Source organism: Armigeres subalbatus, chromosome 2 (genome assembly GCF_024139115.2).
Source record: "Armigeres subalbatus isolate Guangzhou_Male chromosome 2, GZ_Asu_2, whole genome shotgun sequence".
Taxonomy (NCBI): Eukaryota; Metazoa; Arthropoda; class Insecta; order Diptera; family Culicidae; genus Armigeres; species Armigeres subalbatus.
The window spans coordinates 15610647-15636021 of NC_085140.1; the positions used below are offsets into that span (position 1 = coordinate 15610647).

The following is a 25375-nucleotide window of genomic DNA, read 5'->3' on the forward strand; positions in this document are numbered from 1 at the left end:
TTGCCACTAGCGCTCTGATCACTCTACCGTTGTAGACGATGGATGTGTCATCTGCGAACAGAGACAGAATGCCGCCTGCTGGAGGTTCTGGCATGTCGGAGGTGAACAGATTGAAAAGCAGGGGCCCGAGGATACTGCCCTGGGGGACGCCTGCGACGATGTTGTGCGCATTGGAACTCGCTCCGCTGATTGAGACCCGGAATGTCCTTGCCGACAGGTAATTGTTGATGATTTTCACCAGGTAGCTGGGAAGATTGTAGCGTTGTAGTTTGTACACCAGGCCATCATGCCATACATTGTCAAATGCCTTCTCGACATCGAGTAAGGCCATGGCGGATGTTTTCGAGACAAACTTGTTCCGTCTGAGGACGTTGGTAACTCGGGTCAGTTGGTGTACAGTTGACCGACCGCGTCGGAAACCAAACTGTTCCTCGAGCAAGATGTTGAGATTTTCGGCAGACTCAAGTAACCGGCGATGAATAGCTTTTTCGAATAGCTTGGATAATCCTGAGAGAAGGCTGATGGGACGATAGCTTTTGGGTGAGGAAGGATCCTTCCCAGGCTTCCGGATGGGGATGACTTTCGCTGACTTCCAGGCCGATGGGTAGTAGCTGAGCCGGAGACACTGATTGAAGATCAGCGAGAGGTGCTCAAAGAACGGCGCACTCATGTGTTTGAGCTCGAGATTCAGGATGCTGTCGAAGCCTGGGGCCTTCATATTCTTCGATGATTTGATATAGGCCGTCAATTCGCCAGCTGAGATCTCCAACTCCTCCGAGAAGTCGTTGGGAATCAAATGGATGTTGTTAGCATGCTCGTTGACGGCTGCTTCGTGTGGACTGACGATGTTCTGCCCAAGATTGTGTGAGCTGACGAAGTGACGACCTATTTCAGCGACCTTCTCTGCAGGAGTTATCAAGCGATCCTTAGAGCCATTATTGTCTAGTGGGATCAAAGGTGGAATGGGCCGAGGCTTGGATTTCAGAATTTTGGTCATTTTCCAGAACGGCTTAGCATAATCTGGGAGAGTGCGGATCTTATTCGAGAAGTCGTTATTTTTGAGGTCCACCATTCTGGCCTTGATAATTTTTGTGATTCGATTGCAGCGTGCCTTAAGCTCAGGCAGTCCAGTACGCTGAAACTGCCTGCGAGTGACATTCCGCAACCGAATCAAATCTTTGGTGAGTGTATCGATGTTTAAGGAGTTGCTTACCTGCCGAGCCGTCGGTACGTGTTGCTCTCGGGCCGCCGTCCTCTTGTCCCGTTGACACTCGCCTTTTATACAGTTTGGCGTTGGTAACGGTGATCTGTTGTTTGTTGGTCTTAACCACGCCTACCATGATGCAGCTAGCCAAACTTCTGGAAATTGTGATATAAACACCTAAAATATCATAGAGTGGCGAATTCCAATATTTTTATTGTAGAACGAAATGATGTTTAAATTTGAATAATTTATCAAGCCTTATTCTCTACAATACTCTCATCCTCTACTCTTTAATACAAAGTCTGCGGAAAATTGTAACTTGTTGTTATTATATATTGTTTGTTGTTTAAACATATATATATATATATAATACTAAACCAATTCAAATCTATAAAAATTATAATCCTCAATCATTCCAAACATAGTGTTTCATCCGAATCCTTATGTTGTACAATTTCAATCAAATTGGTATTAAGGTACAATAAATATTCAAAGCATGCTTCATTCAATCTAATCCATATCAAATTAATAGAAAATCTATTACAATTCTTTCGAATTTAATTGTAATTTTTTTTTTAAATTAATTTCCATAAAACTCAATCCATTTTCATACAAATACAGTACAAAGCAATTGGAAATTTAATTTAACCTTTTCAAAATCCAATTCGGTTGTTATTATAACATCTTAAAGATGGCAATGAATCAGTATTAGCTAATTGGAATATACTAATTGCCTAAAGTGCAGGAAAACATCTGTTCACATTATGCTATTCACATTATACTTGATATCTTATACCTACTTTCCTTTCAAAAAATACCTCTGTTATCATAAATTTGCTTGATTTCTGGTTTTTTCTCTATCCACAATTTTCCAATTGGGTCCTTATGCTCTGTCTCGAGTTTTAATGATAGCAGTCAAAACAGTCAAAAGTATATGAACAAATCGTACTAAAATTTTGTACATAATCTATGTCCGAATAAAATATATAATCGTTTTTGAAAAATTCTAGGAAATATTTTGGACTGAGCATTCATTCTTTTGTTGAAAATACAACATTTTAGAACCAATGAATCACTAGCCCTAAACGTTTGTGCGTTAAAATAACTGCCAAAAGTTGAGGACCCTGCGGAGTGAAGTGCCTTGCGGCGTTTTGCTAGTGCGTTTGGAATCACATGTCAAACAAGGCTGAAAATATCAAAGAAGCATTTTCTATTTATTTTTGAATTTTACATTAAATAATGTTTAGTTCAACTTTTGAGTCGGAAAGAAATCTAACGTGTTTTGAACGACTACCTTTATCGTTTTCTGAAATGAAAACGCCGATAGAAACAGACAGAAACGCCGACATCAGCACTAGGCGATAAGTTGTTGCTGATTTTCATTTATGTAAACAATTTACACCTTATTAAGATACAACTATATTTTGATACAATCAAAATCCAATCTAAAATGTAAAGTGATTTTAATCTAACCCAAAGTTGAATAAAATCCTATATCACAAATCTAAACCAATTTAACTTAAATTCAGTTCAAAAGCTTCTTCAATTTAGGCTATACCATTCTAAATAAAAGTTCAACAGCAATCTATTTTTTACAATCCAATCCAACAAACATCTGATCCTATACAATTTCGAACCAATAAAAAAAAACCCAGATTAATCCACCTAGCGGCGATGATGCCTTTCTCGTGCATCGTAAAATGTACTGAAAAAATCACCTAGGAAAGGTCAAAAAAGCACTTTAGGGGGATAGATCGCATATTTTCTATCATTTTGCATGTTTTTGCATTAATTACTATGCATTCCCACCATTCTTGAAAATTTTTTTTTTTCGATTTTGAATTTTTTTTTCCAAGGGGGGACCCTTGGGAAAAAACAATGATTTTTCAATAATTCCGAAATGCAATGTCCGATCAGGCCAATTTTCAATAGCAAACAATGGGACCGCATTCCCCGTCGAATGCGACTTGTTGCGAGTAAATCGGGTAATGCTAAGTTCCAAAAAGTGTGTCTACAAAATTTGTACACATACACACATACACACACACACATACATACATACACACAAACAGACATCACCTCAATTCGTCGAGCTGAGTCGATTGGTATATAACACTATGGGTCTCCGAGCCTTCTATCAAAAGTTTGGTTTTGGAGTGAAATTATAGCCTTTACGTATACTTAGTATACGAGAAAGGCAAAAACATGGAAAAATCAAAATCCGATCTGATTTCTCTTTTTTTTTATAATTCGATCTTGATTTTAGTTGAAATTCAATATTATAATATCAAACCAACACAGATCAATTCTATTTGTAATATGTGATCATCTAATTAGAGTCCAAATCAAATTCAATTCAATTCATAACGAATCTAGTCTAAATTAAATCCTTTCAAAAGAATTAAATCGTAAATCAACCCAAGTTTGATATCAATTCAAATTTTATTCTAAATTAATTCTTTTTCTAAACCAAATCTAATTAAAATATAATCCTGATTTGAGAAAAAGTCATTTCAATCAACGAAACCGTTCATAATTAGGCCAAAAACAATATAAGCATCTCTCAGGTTCAATTCAATCCAAACAGAATTTGAATTTAATTTAATGCAAATATAGCGCAATATATATCAAACTGAAGGCCTTGGTGGTCATATGTCTACCACTTCTGCCTCATACGCAGGTCGTGGGTTCAATCCCAGGCCCGTTCCATTCCTTCTACTTTGTATCTTTCCTTATATTTATCATGTTTTAGCAATCGCTAGAACTGGAAATGCCATTTCCATCTTCTATCCTATACCTACAAACTTGACTAGTTCTAGCAGGTAACGTTTTGTCATTCAATTAGAATATACACCACCCTTTCATTACTATCACAGTGGCAACCCGTTAACCAAAACGAACCTCTGCCATTGAAAACTAATTCCAAAATTCCAATAAAATTTCGCATGAATCCGTAGCAAGTGCAGAGGTGTTCTAGACTTGCCGCCACCAATTCCTTCCCATTTCTGATAGACCGTGAGGACGTGGCCAGCGCCGTTATAGACCATTGAAAATACTAGATTTCTCGGACTGTGCACATTGAGGTTGGAGAACAAATTCCACCACCATTGGTTCGTTGTGCAATTGCGATTGTTCTGGTCAATCACGGAGTAGCAACTACGAAATGCACAGTCATCATGCTCACACTCATGCTCATGCTATAGCGCAGTATATATCGAACTTCAATTACTTAAGGATAAACTTTGTAGAATTCAAGGTTTGTTTCTACCTTACCTCTCTGAGGGCGCCTTAGCAAATAGTGTATTTTATAATTGCCTCAATTGTCAAAGATTTTATTATATAAAGCATCCTGCTTTGACTGCAGTTTTGATTTGACATTTTCAAACTCTGCTTTATCTATCAGAGTTTTTCTAATCATCGGATGCTGCCTCGACTACAGCTCCGCCTTAAATACTTCTCGGTACTTCTGATGCTCTGCCTTAACAATCAGAGATAAGTTCTATACGCTTAAAACTGCCTCGTCTACAGTCAAGCATGTTTCTTACTGTACTTTTTTTTATTGTACTTCAGATATTTCTGATTCAACTGATTGGAGATGTAGTTTCGCTACCGTCCGCGCCATTGTCGTGATTTTCAGTTCTTGAATCATCACTCTTCGCCGTTTGAGAGGACAGTTTCTTCTCAAAGATCCAATCTCACGCCGATCGAGAAAATCTTGGGGATCTTGATAAATCCGCTACTTGCAAAAGCTTGATGTTTTTGATGAGATGCGTTCGTCACGCCATCCGTTGTAAGAATGACCTCTTGTCCCGTTGACACTCGCCTTTTATACAGTTTGGCGTTGGTAACGGTGATCTGTTGTTTGTTGGTCTTAACCACGCCTACCATGATGCAGCTAGCCAAACTTCTGGAAATTGTGATATAAACACCTAAAATATCATAGAGTGGCGAATTCCAATATTTTTATTGTAGAACGAAATGATGTTTAAATTTGAATAATTTATCAAGCCTTATTCTCTACACGGGTACTACACAAACCAGCTATCCATCAGTACCGTCATTTGACAGGATTTCCAATCGATATGCGATGTTTGCTTTAGATTTCCCTTTCTTGATTACTTTATATTCTTTTGTTTAAGAAGAGCTCGAGAAGCTAACTACCAGTCCTTATAACACGGGAACCCCCAAGTGCTTTTATCATTTGTGTTTATTTTGGTCCGAAAAGTATTTTATCGTGTATGTTAAAGTATGTTTTGTGTTCAGTATTTAGGTTTAAAATGTCATGTTATAACATAAGTTGATTTTAATATTTTTATGTCCCAAGTGAATTTGGTTAGTTATCAGTTAGTTAAAAAAAATGATCCGACTCACCGATATCCTCTACCATGGCGTTCTGTGCCGTGGCGCAGAAACGAATCACATATCGCTCGTTCACCGATGCCGGAACCATATGAATCTTCCCGGACGCATTGATACTGCTCAGCAGTTTCTCGTTGATCCGATCCGAACCCTTCAATCGGAAGCACACCAAACCAAGCTTGACGTCGTTGCACACCTCGAAGCGATTGTCCTTCAACACCAACCTCTCGAACCGTTTCGCCAGATCTATGTGATGGCGGATGTAGTTCTGCAGCCCGGTGATACCGTAACTCCGCAGAACGAACCACAACTTCAAGGACCGAAAGCGACGACTCAGCGGTACACCCCAGTGGCGGTAGTCGATCGCCGAATCCGAGTATCCATGTTTGAGATACAGGGGATCAACCTGTTTGAATTAACTCTTGAGAAGTTGTCCTTTCGTTCATATCCGTAGAGATAACTCACCACCAAAGCCGACGTCAGTCGAATTCTGTCACGTACCCAAAGCGTCGAGCAGTCAAAGTTGGTCAACAGCCACTTGTTTGGATTTGTATTGAACGAATCGGCGTAGTCGATTCCTTTCAGCAAATACTTCAGCTCCGGGCAAATGAAAGAGTTGCCGGCGTACGCGGCATCCACGTGTAACCATACGCTCGGAAACCGCTGCAGGGCTTCTCCAATTTCGTTGATGTCATCGAAAGCACAAGACCCAGTAGTACCCAACGTTGTGGACACAAAAAACGGAATCAAACCTTGTTGTTCGTCTTCCTCCATGGCCTGCGGGGATGATTAATTTTAATTAACAATTTCTTCGCGGCGACCCAAATTGATTCCCAAATTACCTTAACCAGTATGTCCGCCCGAAGGGAGCAATTTTCGTCCGGTTCCAAAATCCTCAATTTAACGAAGCAAATCATAGCAGCCTTCTCCACGCAGCTATGGGCCTCCTTGGAACAGTAGGCCATCAACTTGGACAGCAGATGGCCTTCCTCGACGAACGGGTGCTGCTGCTTGAGATATTTGATGGCCTGTGCCCGGGCGGCCAGCATCGTTACCAGAACGCATTCCGAGGCGGATGTCTGTTGTACGGGGGCGCTAAATAGGTTATTTTTTCCATTTACTATTCACCATTGCGGTGCTGGAATTACCTGAATCACACCGCCTCCTTTGCTGCCCGGTTTTAGTGCGAGAAAATGATCCGGTAGCCCGATGGCCTTGCCTGAAACGAATTGGAAATAAAATAAACGACCATGTTTGAATAACACTTTTTCCATCTCTTTTACTTTCTTTGCAGACGAAGTCACTCAGCACTTGACTGGACAACTTTAACGAGATAGGGTAAGTGACAGTTTGTTTTAATGTGATAATGCTGCGGTCAGCTTCGTAATTGAATTAAAAAGCAATTTATGATCCGTGGAAAATTAATGCTCAGATACTGACACTGACTGTATATACTGGTTAGCTGTTAAGGAGTTGGATTGATGTCTAATTTTGCACTTTCGATAACACGAATAAGGGCACTCAACATAACAAGCTCTAAAAATAATTTCTAATTCATTTAATTCTTGTTCGTTCAAAGAGCAAAACTACAATTCGAATATCATGTGAGAAAAGTTGACATCTAAATATTCCTTTATGTCCAGAACCAGAAAAATAGTGCAATTAAATGGAGTCCTCAACTTTTTCTTCTAAGCCTTTCGAAATACATAATTTAATACACAGATCGACAGACATTAATTGCATATTTATTTAAAACTTCATGAGCAAACCATAAATGGCGATGATATCCGCTGTATTGCGTACTCAAACCACCCCAACACGGATGTAAGACCGTTAGAATTTCTCTAAATAGGTATGCTCTCTAACGAATTCTAATTTACCTTCCGCCTCTGACGTTAGTCGATAGATTGCTTCTTATTTAATTTAATCAATAAACAAAAATCTCCACGATTCCGCATCAGACCACATTCCTTGCTTGCCTGCAAATAAACGGTTCAATCAATGCAATGCTTCCAAATTACGCAACAAAAGCGTAATCCTACGTCTGATGGATGGTTGATTCAAAATAAACATGATAGTCAATTCAGGTCACTTGTTTCGCAGTAATCTTTAAAAATACACTTTTTAAATTCTCAAAATGTACACATTTTCAATAATACCCTAATAAATCACCACGCTTGCCTTCCCATCGCGATTTGGTCGCCAGATGTGAAAAATTAAACCCCATCACCTCCTGCGTCGGCCGATCATCGAAACCCAGCGAAAATTTATGAGTTTTTAATTGGCCAGTTTTGTCCGTGTTATTCACACATTCGGTATGATTTACTCATCAAAATCAGTTGGAAAATTTCATCGCGCCTGCTGCGGGCCCCCGACACGGGAGGAAATCGCATTACTGATGAAGTTGATGATGCTCAAAATTTCCCACACTCACAATCACAACCTTCGATGGTAACAGCCGTCCAGCACATGTCTTATCTTGGACGATTTACTGTCCGTCTTGAATGGACCCACGAGCAGATGAATCGAAGCGTAAATATAATAAATGACGCAGGAGTGGAATTCGATCGTTGGTAACGACTGCGATTGCATCGACCTTCGATAGCTCAGTTGGTAGAGCGGTGGACTGTAGAAAGGAAAATCGTGATCAGTAATCCATAGGTCGCTGGTTCAAATCCGGCTCGAAGGATTTTTTTTATATTCGCTTTCACTCTCCTCTACAACAACTAATGCTTCAGTAGGACTTGTATAAACATAGCGTATTTACATTTAACTTCTAACGTTTGGATCTATGGAGTTTGATTATTGATATTGGAAACGACAACTTCCAGTCTGTGTAGAATTATTAGCAATTTGTTTATTCAAAACTGCTGGAATTAAAACTAACAATTAAATACATAATTAGAATTGCTTTGTTTCTAACAATTAAGCCCTTATTTACTCAAGCAAATGTAGGGCATTTATAGATTTCTTATTGACGATAGTATTTGAAGTTTAAAAATTCTACATATTTATAATATTTTCAAACTTGGGCAAAATGTGCTATTTTGGGGGAACTATCCCGTTTTCCAAACAAAGAAATACAGCAACAATTTCGTTGCTTTTTTTGCTAACATGCGTGCTTACTGCTAAAAAAATCACAACAATAAGAAACAAGTCAAGGAGCAGCGAACCTATTGAAATAGAGGAAGTACTGCTAATACATCAACGAAAAATTATTTAATGTTTTGATTCCAAACTCCGAGTCTACGAATTTAATAATACAATTTCTCAGAAAATGAAAAACAAAGAATAAGATAAAGTTTATTTAAATATTCTTCTGGAAATTATTTTTGCGGACTTTTTTAAAACATTTACATGTAATACAGCGAAATTTTCTAATCTAAAATGGATATTAACACTATTGCTGATTGTGCATCTTTAATTGCTTATGCCTTCTGCAAATAAATGAAAGTAATTATTTTAATCAAATTTTTATTTTCATCAGTGTAGTTGATTTTTTTTGCTGGGAAATCAGAACTGTTATAGTATAACCATGTTTTAATGTACGTGTCGTTTAGTACCAAGCACAACTTAACATATGGTCAGTCATATGACAGGACTCGTACCCATCCCGGGATTATGTGGATTATGAAACCAATCACCTGGATGAGTAGACCAAATCTCTCTAATTATATTCTTCTTCATCCACCACTGCTGCCTCAGCCATCATCGGCCTCTAGCCGTGAACTCCGAGCGATGCGATGGGCGATTGCATCCATCGCAACCGACACCACTGCATCCGACCATCATCAAGCACAGAATGACAAAAAATGCGCCCACTTCTTTCATGCATATTTGCAGACCCACCCAGGATGCATTTATGGGGGGGTGTTCTGACTTGCCAATATCCCCAACTCAGCCATCTTGGAATTTTGTATGGAATTTATGCTCGTTTGTTTACGTTTTGCACTGAAAATGTATGTTTCCCCCCCGCGCTGGTTATTCCCATCGACTGACGAAGTCGGATAACCTGTACATAAAAAAATCTTGGACCCACCGGGAGTTCTACCGCTGGTGACTGCATGCTGTCGCTGTGTAGGTAAACAGCGAACGAACGATTGAGCTTGAGCTTGAGCTTGAGCTTGATTGACTGCTCGTAGTTGCTACTCCATTATGACCAGATCAGCTGTTCTTGTACAGGGAACCAACAGATGTTTGCTTGGGACTAGCACACATCTTCAATGTACAAGTACTGGTGATCTCATTTGTTAGGTCATACTGGCGCCTGCCACGTCAGAATGCAAGTAAATGTAGGGAAGGGGGAGGAAATGATGATGCAATCACTCGCCCACTGCAAGCCGAATATACCTCTGCACTTGCCACAAGTTCATGCGGAATTTATTGGAATTTCTGGGTTAGGTTGGAGAGGCAGAGGTCCGTCTTGGTTAACGAGCTGCCAATGTGATAGATAGGAAAAGGTAACTGATGGAATTTCTAATTGGATGTAGGAAACGATCTCTATAGTTCATTTCCAATTCTAGCAGATTACTGTTAGAATACTCAAGTTGAAGGTATAGGAATAGTAATGGAAACGGTATGGAAGTCCATTTCCAGTTCTAGCGATTGCTAGAACATGAGAAATATAGAGAAAGATACAAAGTAGGAGAATGGAACGGATCTGGGATTGAACCCACGACCTCCTGCGTATGAGGCAGAAGCAGTAGCCATATGACTACCAAGCCCGTACGGTAAACAGCGAACGAACGATTGAAACGAAAAATGCGCGAGCAAAAAGCACGTCTGAACGCGCTGCTGTCACAAATTGTAATGACTCGCCTCGCACACGGCAGATACTGCTTCTTTTATACACAAAGAAAATCTTCCAGTAGACCGGAAGGCCCGTGACATAGCGCACTCTGATGTCCGTGTTAGGGATGCACGGGATTGAAATGTTTACTGGCTTTGACAAGAATTGAAATTTTCAATAGCTTATCGTTAATAATCTTAAGTTTCAATGAAATAGGCAAAATGGTGGAGAGTGTCCGAGTCGATTGATATAAAAATCTTCAAAATCCATCGAAAGATAAGGCGCTAGTAACGTTCAAAATCTTCCCTTCCAGCGTAACGCTCTCGATTTAAAAAAATCTAAATGACACCCAGTATAGTGAAGAAAGACGTAAGTCCTACGTCAAAATAGTGTCAATCAACTCATATCACGTACGATTTCCTGGATAATTGATTTATTCTAAAATCCTTTGGTAATGTTAAATTTTTGACATTCGCTACAATGGTACTTTGATAAATGGGTGCGGTAAAAACAGTTATCAATTTCATTCCTCAATGTTACATTAGAGTGATTCAAATTTTGACTTTTTTTGCACCCCGATGCTTAAACGATTGCATTTGCTATTTGAATAAACCTCCTAAATTTTTAGCTAATTTGAATGTAATTTGATTGTGCACACGTCATTTGAAGTTTGTATGAAAATTACTATGGAAATCGCTATTGATGTAAAAGATCGTTCCGTGAGGTGGCCCATGAACTATTTGAATATAATAAACGCGTCGACTTCATAGAACACTTCCTAAGCTGACATACAGTTGTTGTTGCGAAGCGATTTGACTTTTGTAAGCAAAGTTATATAGAAAACAAAAAAAGCTCATTATTGATATTGATGTTATTCTTTTACGTGTTAAATTGAATTTCCCACGATTCAGTGTTTCCTTAATAACTTTTCTTGTAAGCATCAAATCGTTTCGCAACAAAGATAAGCTGCTTCCTTGCTAAATTTGATATGTAGCCGATGTATTCATACGTTTTTGAAGCTTAATTGGAAGCGTTGTGGAACGGTTTGCCCAAAAGTTACTGTTTTCATATCGATTTTTATACAAACTTCATATTGCGCGTGCTCACTCAAATTACAAACAAATTAGCTAAAAATTTAGGATGATTGTTAAAATAGCAAATGTAATTGTTTAAGTACAGGGGAGCGAAAAAGTCCAAATTTGAATCAGTCTAATGTTACATATGTATTTCGAAATTCAATTCTGCTGAGCCTGCATTCGAAATATATTAACATTCAACTGAGGTGGACAATACTTACCCAACCAATCCAGCACGATGGTTTCCAGCTCGGTACACGCCGGACTGGCAGCCCACGAAAACCCAATGCATCCGATCCCGTCGCTCAGCATATCGCCCAGAATCGATGGGAACGAATTGCCCGACGGAAAATACGCGTGAAACCGCGGATGCTGCCAGTGTGTCACTCCGGGCATGATTTTGCTCTCCACGTCCTCCATGATCTTTTCCCACGGTTCCGGATCCTCGGGTGCCTCACCGGGCAACAAATGTCGCAGGTATCCCGGCTCAACGCTGGGCGTCACTCGCCGTTGCTCCAGCGTTTCCAGATAGTTGCAGATGTACTCCACCATTTCGGTACCACGACGGCGAAACTCTCGGCTGTCCATGTTTGGTGCAATCGGTATCGATTGTAGATTTTATTTTTTCCCCTTTGACTATATTTGGACACCAGCTGAATGGAAAGTACGAGAACGGAGTCTGTAAATAATCCACGTTTGCATCATAGCTATGGCAATTATGCGTGAGTGAACGGCATCGTGGAAATAGATCTGTGAATCAGTTCAGAACGCTTTATTTACACACATTTTAAATATAGACAGAGGATGCTTTTTAATTACTTTTCTTCAATAGCCGTAAACATTTATTGCGATTCGAATTTCAAAAGCCGGACAGTCTAGTGAAAACGGATCTCCTTTGCAGCGCGTCTCGTCACTCACCACAACCCATACGCGTAGGATTGGTATGGGAAACTGTCTAGGTTTTCACGAGATTCGTTGAATCATGCCTAACGACAGCAATGTAGCAGATTATTTCATTGTTTAACAGTCTACGAATGCATTGAAAATAGCTTGCATGGTTTTTGTGGGCCATAGCAAATAGATATTCATGATATTCCAGAGAAATTAAAAGTAGGTGCATTTGAAAATTTTCTGTCGGTATAATATATGGCACATGATTCACAAGAATTGTCAAATTAGCAATCATCCATAAATATTGTTAGAAAAAAAATCATAGATCATTAATTAACGGCCACGCAGTCTCATATGATTATGCGTAGCCGTTTATTAATAATCTACGATTAAACCTCACAGTCGTTTCCCAAAAAAATGTTAGAAAAAAATAATTCGAAAAACCTAGAGTAACCCACACCCAATCGGTGATTGTTAGATTTTCTAACAATTCTGTATAAGAACCTACCAAGACCTGTATAAGAACTGGGCAGCTCGTCCAGTAGGTAGTGACTGATTTATATTAGAACTTGTTATTCTATTATAAACATTTTTTATAACAGAGGTTGTTATAAAACATGTACCATTAGTAGTTAAAATAACAAAAATGAAAATTGTAACAACTTTCCTTCGAGTTTTAACAAAAACGTTAGGAAATATGTTTTGAATTGAACAAAAAAAAATATACGATAAAAAATTGCTGAAAATATTGCACATTCTGTTATTGAAAAAAAATTATCACTAGTTGTGTTACAAGTACATATTGCTTTTCGTATTGGTTATATCATATTTTGTTTTAATTTTGTAATGGAGATCATGCAATTTTCTTTTCTTCATCCGGGGCTGCGAATTTATAACAAAGTTATTGCAGATATTGTAGTGATATAATTGATATAATAGATAGATATAATTGTGATATAACTTTGTTTTGATTAACTGATCAGCATATGCAAAAATGCTAAATGCTACGATTTGTATGAGACCTTGGATATACGGGAATGCCGTGCAGGCTTGGTCGCTGATGACTTGGTCACTTTTTTTGGGCAAGTCACTAGAAAGTATCTTTTCTCGAGCTCAAGTCACTAAAGTCACTTTTTCTCGCAAAAAGTCACTATTTTCAACTATTTTGAAACCATTGGCTAATTTTAAAAGGTCTATAGTTCTACAATCAAACAAATATAAAAGTTTTAAGCTTCTCGTATTCGTCGAGTTCATGGCAGAAATAAAATGTCAGATCGGAAAAAATGACCGCTAAGTGCTTTTTAGTCCGAATGTTGCTCATAACTTCTTCGTGACTTCATATTCGCTCTGGAACGTGGCCAACCGTTTAACTTGGTGTTCTTATGGGCTTTTCGATTTCGTAACTAATTGAAAGGGTTTCATGCCATAGTCTATGAACTCTATAGTGATGCAAGCAGAATGCGCACAGGGATTTGCTGATTTTATATTTATCTTTTGAAAACTATCAAACTTCATTTCGTATCATTTGAACTGTTTAGACTCAGAATGATAGTTTCAATTTTAGATATACTATATACGAGGAAACCAATAGTGAGCGAGGGGTTGCTCAAAAGGTCTTTATGCATACCTAAAATAATAAAATAACAAAATGCTTGTCCATAAATATATCAATTTTGTAACGTAAAATGAATCGAAATACTACACACATGTAGAAGTGTTGGCTTGAGAAACGGATTGCGAGTGATTTGACTATGCATCCAATTTGGGAATCTCGAGCTCGTTCAGTAGCCGCTAGGTTGCGAAGGCCGACGGAGGTCCTTCGTAGCTTAGTTGGTTAAAGCACCAATCTAGCGTACTGTAGGGTCATGGGTTCGAATCCCATCGAAGGGAAAGTGGTTACCTCCACTACATTTTCCAAATCAATATCTTCCACGTAATGTACATATTCACATATGAGTTTTCACAACATTGTAATTTTTTTTCAGTTGTTAATATGATATAAAATTGCTTCCATCTTCAAAAATGTAACGATTTTCGAAAACATAATTCACTGGCCAAAACGCCCCAGTGCACAATGGGGAAATCCGATTCCAAAGGTGGAAAAAAATGATAACTTTCTTCACGAACAACTTACAGAAGAGATCAAGAGCTTATTCGAAAGGGAATTTTGCAAAGAATTCAGTGAGTGCTGTGCATGGACGTGGAACGCTTCTGGATGTAGTAATCGAGCTCGTTTTGCCCTAATGCCCCATATATCGCGAGTTTCCAAACTATTTGTCATTTTATCTTGAAGACATTGTTCTAAAATTGTGTTTATCTCTTCACTGTGGATCCACAGAAGGGCACTAAATATATTTTGTTGGTAAAAGTTGGAAATTTAAGGGATTTTGGGGTCAAATAAGCATCAAAGTGCATTTTATGTGCAATTTTCATGTATTCCGTAAAAATAGTAATATTTACAGATAAGTGTTGATATTATTGTCTCAAAGTGTTGAACAGATATTGACAAATGTTTGCCGAACAAAAATTAATGAAATAAATCGTTTCACAAAAAAAATATAAAATATTGAATTATAGGGGATTTAGGGGCCATACAGCTTTTTATACAAAATATGATAACTTTTCTCACGAGCGACTCACAGATAAGATTAAGGGCTTATTCGAAAGCGATAGAAATTCGGTTAGTGATAATTTATAGACATGAGACACTTCTGTATGTAGTTATTGAGCTGGTTTTGCCACAATGTCCCATACATCAAAATGTTTCATATTTTGGTACTTTTATCTTTTGAAAATTACACTGAAATTCTGTTTTCCTCTTCATTGTTAATCCATATATAGCACTATACATATTTTGTTGGAAAAAGTTGGAATTTTAAGGGATTTCGGGATCAAATAATCATTAAACTGCATCTATGTGAATTTTTCATGTAATCTGTAAAAAATAATAATACCCTAGAAATCATTTGCACTATATTACGTCGAACGATCATTTAGGGTTAATATACGGTGATTTTAAAATTTGTAAGCATTGATGTAGCTCTACATTGATCAATTTTGGCGAAATAAACAGATATTTACAGATAATAGTTTATATTATTATCATATTTTTTTAACAGAAATGGATACCATAAAAAAATATCCATATATTACATTAAAATGGATTTTTAGGACATTTTGGGACAAATAAGTGAAAAAATTCATTATGTATTTAAAAAAAAGTTTCTGAGCCCTAAACCCTTGGATTTATTTTTCAATGCAATCTACGAATATTTGTTATTTTTATAGTATCATTGACAAATTATAATTGAATCAATGTTACTCCATCATTTCTTAACCCAGAATCATTGAGCTACATTATTTCATAAGGGGAATTTGGGTGAAACTTTATGAGAAAAGAATATTTCCTATTTATTCCGATCTATTATCACATCGATTAATATATTTACTCTTATCTAGTTATGCAAACGGGTATGGTTTGGGAATGATTGGCATCGGCACTTTTTAGAAGCATTTAAAAAATCGGGTTTTACCCAATAAATCACAAAACAAAACATTTGCGAAGTGATTTACTTCATTAGTAATTGTTTTGCTAACATTCAAACATCAATGTAGAACATTTTGGGAGAATAATAATATTTTTATTAATTTTTACAGAATACATGAAAAATTCACGTAAAGTGCAATTTAATACTTATTTGACCCCAAAATCCCTTAAATTTCCAACTTTTACCAACAAAGCATGTATAGTGCTTTTCTATGGATCTATAATGAAGAGGAGAACACATCTTTAGTACAATACTTGGAAGATAAAAGCACGAAAAATATGATAAACTGTGATGTATAGCATTGGGGCAAAACTAGCTTAATAACTACATACAGAAGTGTCTCACGTCTATAAAACATCTCTCACTGAATTTCTTGGAAAACTCCCTTTCGAATAAGCCCTTAATCTTCTGTGTGCGTCGTCCGTGAAAAATGTTATCCTATTTTGAATAAAAAATTACATTAAATTAGCTATATGACCCCTACATCCCCTATAATTCAATATTTTTAATGAATTATATGATTATTTGTTATTTTCATTATATCATTGGAAAATATGAATTAAATTAACATTACTACATCACTTCCTTGTTCAGAGTCATTGAGCTATATTATTATTTGGGAATTTGGGCAAAAAGGTAAGAAAAAAGAGTTTCTCCCATCATCTCCTATCTATGATCACATCAAGACTCATAACATTTGACTATTCTTGTCTAGTTGTGCTATCGGGTATAGTTTGGAAATGTTTAGCATCTGTGCTATTCAAAAGTTTTTAAAAATCGTTTTTACTCAATAAATAAACCAAATAAAACATTTGTGAAACGATTTATTTCATTAATTTTTGTTCGGCAAATATTTGTCAATATCTTTTCAACACTTTGAGACAATAATATCAACACTTATCTGTAAATATTACTATTTTTTACGGAATACATGAAAATTGCACATAAAATGCACTTTGATGCTTATTTGACCCCAAAATCCCTTAAATTTCCAACTTTTACCAACAAAATATATTTAGTGCCCTTCTGTGGATCCACAGTGAAGAGATAAACGCAATTTTAGAACAATGTCTTCAAGACAAAATGACAAATAGTTTGGAAACTCGCGATATATGGGGCATTAGGGCAAAACAAGCTCGATTACTACATCCAGAAGCGTTCCACGTCCATGAACAGCACTCACTGAATTCTTTGCAAAATTCTCTTTCGAATAAGCTCTTGATCTCTTCTGTAAGTTGTTCGTGAAGAAAGTTATCATTTTTTTCCACCTTTGAAATCGGATTTCCCCATTGTGCAGTGTAGGCAGGACGATATGCCCTTACCAACTGGACACAAGCGCAGCGAGCCTGCAGCAGTTGCTTCCAAATTATATGGAAAATATTGAAATGTAATTCACGGTTCTATCACAAGCGCCCGAATTTCATTCGCCCGAATGACAAACGCCCGATTTCCATTCGCCCGAATAGACCAAACGCCCGAAAAGACCATTCGCCCGAATAGACTATATGCCCGAATAAACTCACTTGATGAAAAGATTTTTTATGACTAATAAAAAGAAATAATATATTTGATTTCCTACTTATCTCATATTTTGTTGTACACGTCTCTCACATGTATCTAAATATTCGTTTCGTTTATTCCGGCGGAAAACTTTCCCGATCTGTGAAGCCCTATTTAACATTGATTATAAATAAAATTTACTCATCACTGTCTTGCAATCCATTCACATAGAAAAAAAAAGTCAATTTCAATCGCTCAGCATTGTTGCGAGAATCAGATGTTAAAATATGTTTTATGTATGCTGGCCATTTATAGCGGTCTACAAACATCCTGAATGGATCAACCTGAAGGAATAATTAGAGCTGTAGCGAAAAATAACGTTGCAAGGGTATTTATTTAAATCAATCGTCAAAAACAAGAGGCGCAAATAGGAATTCACCCTTCTTTTCTTTTCTTTTCTTTTCTTTCTAGATTTATTGAAGACATGATTTCTTCCCTAAGAATTAAGGTTCAAGCAAAATTCGTTTTAAAGATAAGCAAAAACGAGCCACATCGTAGGGTAAAGTGCCCAATAGTGGACCCCCAACCAATAGTGGACCCCCAACCAATAGTGGACCCTCCAGCCATTTTTGCATTATTACTGCACAATGTTAATATTTTGCTATGAAATTCTATCGGGAGAACCTACCTTACTGTCCTATGATTTGATTATATGCATTGGAAATGCTATGGAAAGTAAAATTAGATGATTTTTTACCATTCTATAAAAAATAAACACGAGAGTGTCCATTATAGGAATATTTTGGGGGTCCATAATAGGGAAGAAGAACGTCCCGAAACGGGACATGAAAATCAAATGAAGTGTCGATTATAGGGAAGCAATTTCATATTATGGACCCCCAGGGGGTCTACTATAGGGCGAATTCGGTTAGACTTTTAAATGTTAATTTCAACGAATAACGTCATGTATTTGGGTGTTTTATGTATGTATCGTAAAGAGGGGATGCAGAGCTTGTTTTTAGATATCAAGCAGAGTTAATATGTTGAAAATTTCTACTCCTTATCACGGGAAGAGTAAAATTCCGCTACTAGGGGGTCCACTATTGGGCATTTTACCCTATAATGTAACGCCGGGGACGACGTGATGAACTCTTATAACCAGCAGTATGTGAATTCAAGTTTCAAAGATATTTCTTTCTCCTCATCCAAAGTTTTGTTTTTAGAAAACATCAGCGATTGGGATTACAATCGGCCAGGGAATCAATTTTTCTGAAATGCGCTTGCGAAACAAGCGACAAAAAAAATTTAAGGACAAAGCTTTGTTTTTGACGGAGTTAATAATGACAAAGATCCGAAAAAATTTGTCAGCAACATAATAGAAGACAATCTTGTTGCTAACTTTTCATCCCGTTATTTTGCATTATTTCTAGAGCAAATTTCGGTTTTATGCTATCATAATTTCTGCTTTTATGGAAATATTCGAGAATCCAACAATGATTACAATATTAGCATCGTATTCTCGGAAGTATCAGAGCATGCAAGGCAAATGATTTTTGTCATATTGTGTTCGGGTTCTGATAAAGGTTTGTCGCTAGGTGCGTTTGTCAGTAACAAACTCTGTTGACGACAAAGGGTATATTGTTTGGCGTTGCTCGAATATTGATTCCCTGCAATCGGCATACGGGAAGGATTACAGACTTCAACTTGCCTATAAAAAGTTTGTTACCTTAGCACTTTTTCATGTTAAGATATAACAAAGGCATTCAAGGAGGTTCGAAAATCTTGCCCAAAGAAACGTATTTTTTATGTAAGCAAGTATTATGTGAATGGGGTGTACCCGTTAGGCATAATGGACGTTATACATAAATGACCCAAAGAACAGCTCATAAAGAAGGCAGAATTATGTAAAACGACCATTATGCCTAACGCACATTATCCCTAACGTCCGTAATGCGTATCGTCCATTATGCGTAACGTACTTATGCCTAACGTAGTGGACTCATGTGAATGCACAAAAAGACCACTAGAGACCCACTTTTTTCCCTTCACTATGGTCGGTCTATGAAAATACCCTAAACAGTATTCCTCGAACTTCCAATAACATTTTAGGGTGGCACAATTTTGAAACAAAGAAGTCCTCCGTTTTACAGCGTTCCAAAACAGTTTCAACTAGAAGAAAGAAATGCGACCACTGATACTCTACGACCACTGCAGGCTAAGAAGACATCTAGAATAGCAGAAAAGAATGTAAAACTAGATAAACTGGAACGTTCGTATATTCCAGGTGATTGGCACATTTTTTCGTTTAATATGATTAGGAAAAATAACATGTTGTTATAGAATCTGGAGGTATACATAAATATATGACCTATTCGGGCGAATGGTCCATTCGGGCGAATGGTCTTTTCGGGCGAATGGAATTCGGGTGACTGTTACATTCGGGCGTTTGTCATTCGGGCGAATGGAATTCGGGCGAGTGTCATTCGGGCGTTTGTGATAGAATCGTAATTCACACCTGCTTAAATGGACTTATGTTGGTTTTTTTAATGTCAAACACATAAGGATTTGTAACCTTTTTATTATGGGATAGATAAAATACTTAGTTAAGGTAGGGCGTATTGCCCAGGCACTTTTTGAAATCCATTTTTTTCGACTTTTCAAAAAAGCACTATTACGTGTTCTCAGTAATATTTTTATATGACTACTCAAAGGCAATGCATTTGCGACTTGTTGGACTACCAAATAACACAAAGTTTGCATAAATTGCGATGTAAAGTAAAAAGTTTTCATAGGTATTGCCTTAGGGGGCATATTATACCGTCTTACCCTAAGTAGACTTGACTACACGATCTGTCTCAAAGCCTACATTTTTTCGTACACTGAAAACATAAGATCCTAGTCGTTAATAATTTAATATAAATTTTGCTTCGTGGGCTTTTTAATTTTTTTAGATTTTATCTGATTTGAATTTTTTCAATATTATTTATTTATTCAGACTAAGGCCGAAGTGGCCTGTGCAGTATATACGAGTCTTCTACACTCGGCTTCCACCTGATGGATCCACCTTCTTCGCTGTGCATCTCGTTTCTTGTGCCCGTCGGATCGTTGTCGAGGTCCATTTTATCCGGGTTACTGTCCGAGATTCTAGCTACGTGCCCCGCCTACCACAGTCGTCCGATTTTCGCGGTGTGAACGATGGATGGTTCTCCCAGCAGCTCATGCAACTCGTGGTTCATTCGCCTCCTCCACCATAGATGGTACGCAGCATTTTCCTTTCGAAAACTCCAAGTGCGCGTTGATCCTCCACGAGCATCGTCCAGGTCTCGTGTCCGTAGAGGACTACCGTTCTAATGAGCGTTTTGTAGACTGTCAGTTTGGTACAGCGCGGCGGCGAACTCTATTCTATCGGAGCGTCTGGCGGAGTCCAAAATACGTACGATTTCCAGCCACTATGCGTCTCCGAATTTCTCTGCTGGTATCATTTTCGGCAGTGACCAGTAAGCCCAAGTACATAAAACAAAAAACCACCGATGTAAACTCGAGGTGGGTGGCTCACATTGCCTTTTCTTGAATATCTTAAAATATAGTATAATAACAATATAGTCCACTTCGTGAATTCACACATATATATATATATATATATATATATATATATATATATATATATATATATATATATATATATATATATCCATCGTCGCTTTGATCAATCGTGTCAGTTTTTTCCGGAAATTCGTGCATTAGCTTCCATAGCTGATCCCGATCGATTGCATCATATGCGGCTTTGAAGTCGATGAATAGATGATGTGTGGGCACGTTGTATTTGTGGCATTTCTGCAGTACTTGGCGAATGGCGAACACCTGGTCCGTGGTGGAGCGTTCATCCATAAAACCCGCCTGGTACTGCCCCACGAACTCCCTTGCAATTGGTGTTAGTCGACGACATAAAATTTGGGAGAGTACCTTGTAGGCGACGTTCAGCAATGTGATTACGCGGTAGTTGCTACAATCCAGCTTATCGCCCTTTTTGTAGCTGGGACACACTACACCTTCCATCCACTCCTGCGGAAAAACTTCCTCCTCCCAAATCTTAGTAATGACCCAGTGCAGGGCTCTAGCCAGTGCCTCACCACCATGTTTAAATAGCTCTCCTGGTAGTTGGTCAACCCCAGGGGCTTTATCCGGCCAATCTCCTCCTGGAAGTCGCATGTCCTGCGCGCGTTCTCACAGGTCTATCACCATACCGCCATCTTCGTCAGCCACATCGCCATTCTGGTGTTCTTCGTAGTGCTGCCGCCATCTTTGGATCACCTCACGTCCGTTCGTGTAAGAAGGCTCCCGTTTCTGTCCTTTACCAGTGTTGGTAAAAACTCAAATTCTCAAATCTCATCCACGATTCAAATCAAGCGCGAGGCAAACCTCGCCCGACTCATGGCCCAGAAAATCGTCCATGATTCGACTCGCGATTTGCATCATTGCGTGATTTTTACGTGTTCTTTTTCGCTAAATTCATCGGAATAAATTTCTTTGCTTAAATCAATGGATAACAAATCCATACGTAAACATAAAATACACTTCGATTGGGTATTGACACTTTTGCGATTCTGCGTAAAAAACTCATGCGCGATGCTCTCCATGGAGAATCGCAAGCGTGTCAGTTCGTGCATGAGGCTTCGGTGAGTGAGATATGAGCATATGATTCTACCATCACTGGTCCTTACACATATCAGGCTGTGGCACGTGGCCCTTACGTGAACGGTTTAACTTCTCATAGAACTTTCGTGTGTTATTAGCGCGGTACAGTTTCTCCGTCTCTTCACGGTCTCGATCTTCCTGCTGGCGCGTTTTCCTCCGGAAAATTTAGTTTTGTCTGTTCCGCGCCCGTATTATATCTCCCATGCTGCATTCTTCTCTTCCACTAACTGCTCACATTCGCCGTCATACCTGTCGTTTCTCTGATCCGGGGGCACCGTGCCAAGTGCAGCTCTTTCGTTGGGAGTGCCACTTTCAGCTGCTGCGCCTAGCTGCTTTTCCGTTGTGAGAGCCACTTCCAGCTGCTGCGCGCAAACTTTTTTATAATGTTTTTAGTTATGTCAATCGATTCCTTATGGGTTGTTCAATTTGAACAAATATATTTTGTACAGTCTTTCAATTTCTTATATAAATATTGCAACATCACCAAAGATGTTTAAAAGAGCTAAAATGTTCGTTTTCAACAACAAGCATGTTTAAAAATTGTGGGTATTCATCGCAAATTAGAAATTTGTGTTTCTCGATATCCTCAAGATGCATTCTGATGATGGAAATTTGATTTACAATAAATAACACTTCAATAATTTGTGACATAATCAGTGTTTTTAAAATACCAAGTTTAGGTTTAGCAAAACAGCTCGTTTTTACTATGACCAATTGAATGATTTTGAATGATTTTAAAAAATTATACTTCAATTATACCAAATCTACGACTGATTTGAATAAATGTGTTACACAGATTTGGAGTGCTTTACCCAACTAAGCTACGAAGGACTTCTGTCGGCCTTTTTGCAACTCAGCGGCTATTGGATAAGCCCGAGATTCCCAAATTGGACGCATAGTCAAATCACTCGTAATCCATGTGCCAAGCCAACCCTTCCATATGTGGTTACCGGTAGGTAACAACATGGTCGTGGGTTCGAGTCCCATCAAAGGGAAAATTATTACCTCCAATACATTTTTCAAATCAAAAACTTCCACATAATGTACATATTCATATCTGAGTTTTCAGAACATTGTTAATAAATGTCCAAGTCGGGTGGTTTAATACCCGGAACATAGGCAATTAACTTTGATTGAGCTGGATTATTTTCTGGATGCCTCAGTCCTAGCCGCCAAAAAGCCGCCCAAACTGCCCTTATGATCTAAACCAGCGGTTCTCAACCTGGGTTACATGTACTTCTGGGGGTACCTTCGCTGGCCCCAGGTGATACCTCGGACAAGTATGCGTAATGGCGGATGTATTGCAATTCCAATAAAACTTATTGATACAGTTTTAAAATTGTATAATTTTTACTTTCAAATCTTTGCATTGTACATAATCAGTGAATTAAAGACTTTTAAATCCTGCCCACGGGCTGTGGGACAAACAATCAAACGTTTAATTCCACTAATTATTTTGTAATCTTTGCAGATACGTATTTCGACCACACAGTAGTGGTCGAAATACGTATCTGCAAAGATAACAAAATAATTAGTGGAATTAAATGGAGAGTACTAAACTTGTCTTAGACGGTTGAATACATTCCACTAAAAAGAGCTTAAAAATATTTTTTCTGATCAAACGTTGATAAGAATATACTCCTGAACAAAAATCTAGAATTTTGAGTTTCGGAAGCATCCATTTGAGAGACATGAAGGTCCAATTTTCCAAAAAGCTCAGTAGCTTCATCGCAAAAGGCTTGGAAGCCTCCTTCTAAGTGCTTCGGAAGCCTACTCCCATGCAGCTCGAAGGATCTAAGAGGCTCCGAAACCTAATTTCAAGAGGCATGGAAGCCTTGTTTCAAGAGTCTCGGAAGCCTCCAGAAGTCCTCGAAGTCTCGTAGGAAGTATGATGTATGCTATACACATAATTTGAATTAGAAAGGGGTACCTCTCAAGAAAAGGTTGAGTACCGCTGATCTAAACTTTAAAAAGAAGCGTTTTGCGTTACTCATCTTCTTATTCTCTGATATGACGTCCTTCACCTCACAAATCGCACTTCATTAAGGATTTCCACAGTATGTGGGATCCCGTTTAAAATCATATTTTTATTCTGATAAAAGTGAATCCAACGATTTTTCACATCTTCCGTACCTTCTACAAAGTTGTTAACCAAACAAAAACACATGTTTTTGCTGAAAATTGTAATCAATCTTTCTACTACTCAAACAACAAAAGTTTTCTCTAAATTAACAATATTTTAGAGGTATTTCAACTTGTAATTACAGTGGGCAGTATAATAAAGTGCCCTCTTGCCGTTCTTCATACAAAACGGTCAACTTTGGAGCTCTAGATCTTGGTTGCCCGTGTACTGATTTTACGGAAAATTTAATTATTGGTTTTTGTTTTGGTAGTGAAATACTTCTTTTTGCCTTTCTCGTACAACAAAGTTGTACCGAAAGGCTATCATTTTACTCCATTTTTGTGTGTGTGTGCATAAAAGCTAATTAAAACATTAGCCAACTTTTCATATAGTAATCTTTGACCGATTTTCTCACAATAAGTTGCATTCGACAGGGGAAAGCCTAGTTGATCAATATTGAATTTGATAACGATTGACCATTGCTTTTGGAAATTATAAAGAAAATTGTGTATCGAACCAAACAAGGTGTGGTGTCTTGGCTTAATGCGTGAAAGGCAGTATCACTACTAGGTGCATTAAATTGGGTTTTTTCGGTACCGATGCAGAAAATTCTGACTTTTCCTAACTTTTGGAAACTAGGATTCCCTGAGAAAATCAGCTCCCAGCGCCATATAGGAGAGGCGCCACAAAAAAAAAGTGACACATTGTGCATTGGGGTTCATTTGAACCAAAGGTTTCATAACGACCACATAAACTCAAATTTCAACCGATTTTCGATTTTTAGGCATCAAACAAAAGCTGTAGGTTCCTAGAAGAAACCCATGGGAGATTCATCGAAATTGACCTCTCTAGTCCCCGGGAAACCTGTACTAGATAGGTACTGTTTCAGCTACTCAATTTGACACCTAATTTTGTCTTCTGTGACCTTCTAATGTCTTCTGCAACCTCCAAATGCCCCAGAAATGGTTATCCGGATGATCCGGAATATCCGTAAAATGGTCAATTCCAAAAGATATCCCAGAGCTTCGCGATTTTTTTTGGTAATCCATCCTGGCGAATTGTGGGTGCAATCAATAGTGAATGTCTTCTGTGACCTCCAAATGTCCCATAAACGGTCCTTCGGAAGATCTCGAACATCCGTAAAAATGGGCAACTCCAAAAGTTCGTCCCAGAGTTACGCGATTTTTTCGT

General features: G+C 38.0%; 2 protein-coding genes and 1 non-coding gene across 9 annotated transcripts in view; 2 read left to right on the plus strand and 1 right to left on the minus strand.

Moving 5' to 3' along the window:
• The window catches only part of LOC134217922 (uncharacterized), a 200068-nt gene that overhangs the window by 125455 nt on the left and 49238 nt on the right, over positions 1-25375 (plus strand). For both annotated transcript variants that reach the window (XM_062696769.1, XM_062696770.1), the window contains exon 2: positions 6858-6901. The gene's annotated coding sequence lies outside the window, so the exon portion shown is untranslated. The remainder of the gene's footprint in view (positions 1-6857; positions 6902-25375) is intronic.
• Positions 1-25375, minus strand: part of LOC134217920 (aromatic-L-amino-acid decarboxylase) — a 35621-nt gene that overhangs the window by 5342 nt on the left and 4904 nt on the right. For 3 of the 6 annotated variants that reach the window (XM_062696763.1, XM_062696765.1, XM_062696767.1), the window contains exons 2-6: positions 11650-12081; positions 6712-6782; positions 6406-6642; positions 6029-6340; positions 5576-5969 (exon numbers count right to left, since the gene is read on the minus strand). In XM_062696763.1, the coding sequence (XP_062552747.1) occupies positions 5576-5969; positions 6029-6340; positions 6406-6642; positions 6712-6782; positions 11650-12016 (1381 nt within the window). In that variant the 5' untranslated portion in view covers positions 12017-12081. Of the gene's footprint in view, positions 1-5575; positions 5970-6028; positions 6341-6405; positions 6643-6711; positions 6783-7997; positions 8046-11649; positions 12179-12247; positions 12362-25375 lie in introns of those variants that run through there. The other 3 variants (XM_062696764.1, XM_062696766.1, XM_062696768.1) reach the window with 3 other exon arrangements.
• On the plus strand, positions 8159-8252 carry Trnay-gua (transfer RNA tyrosine (anticodon GUA)). The gene is made up of 2 exons: positions 8159-8195; positions 8217-8252. It is a non-coding gene; the product is annotated as a tRNA-Tyr (tRNA).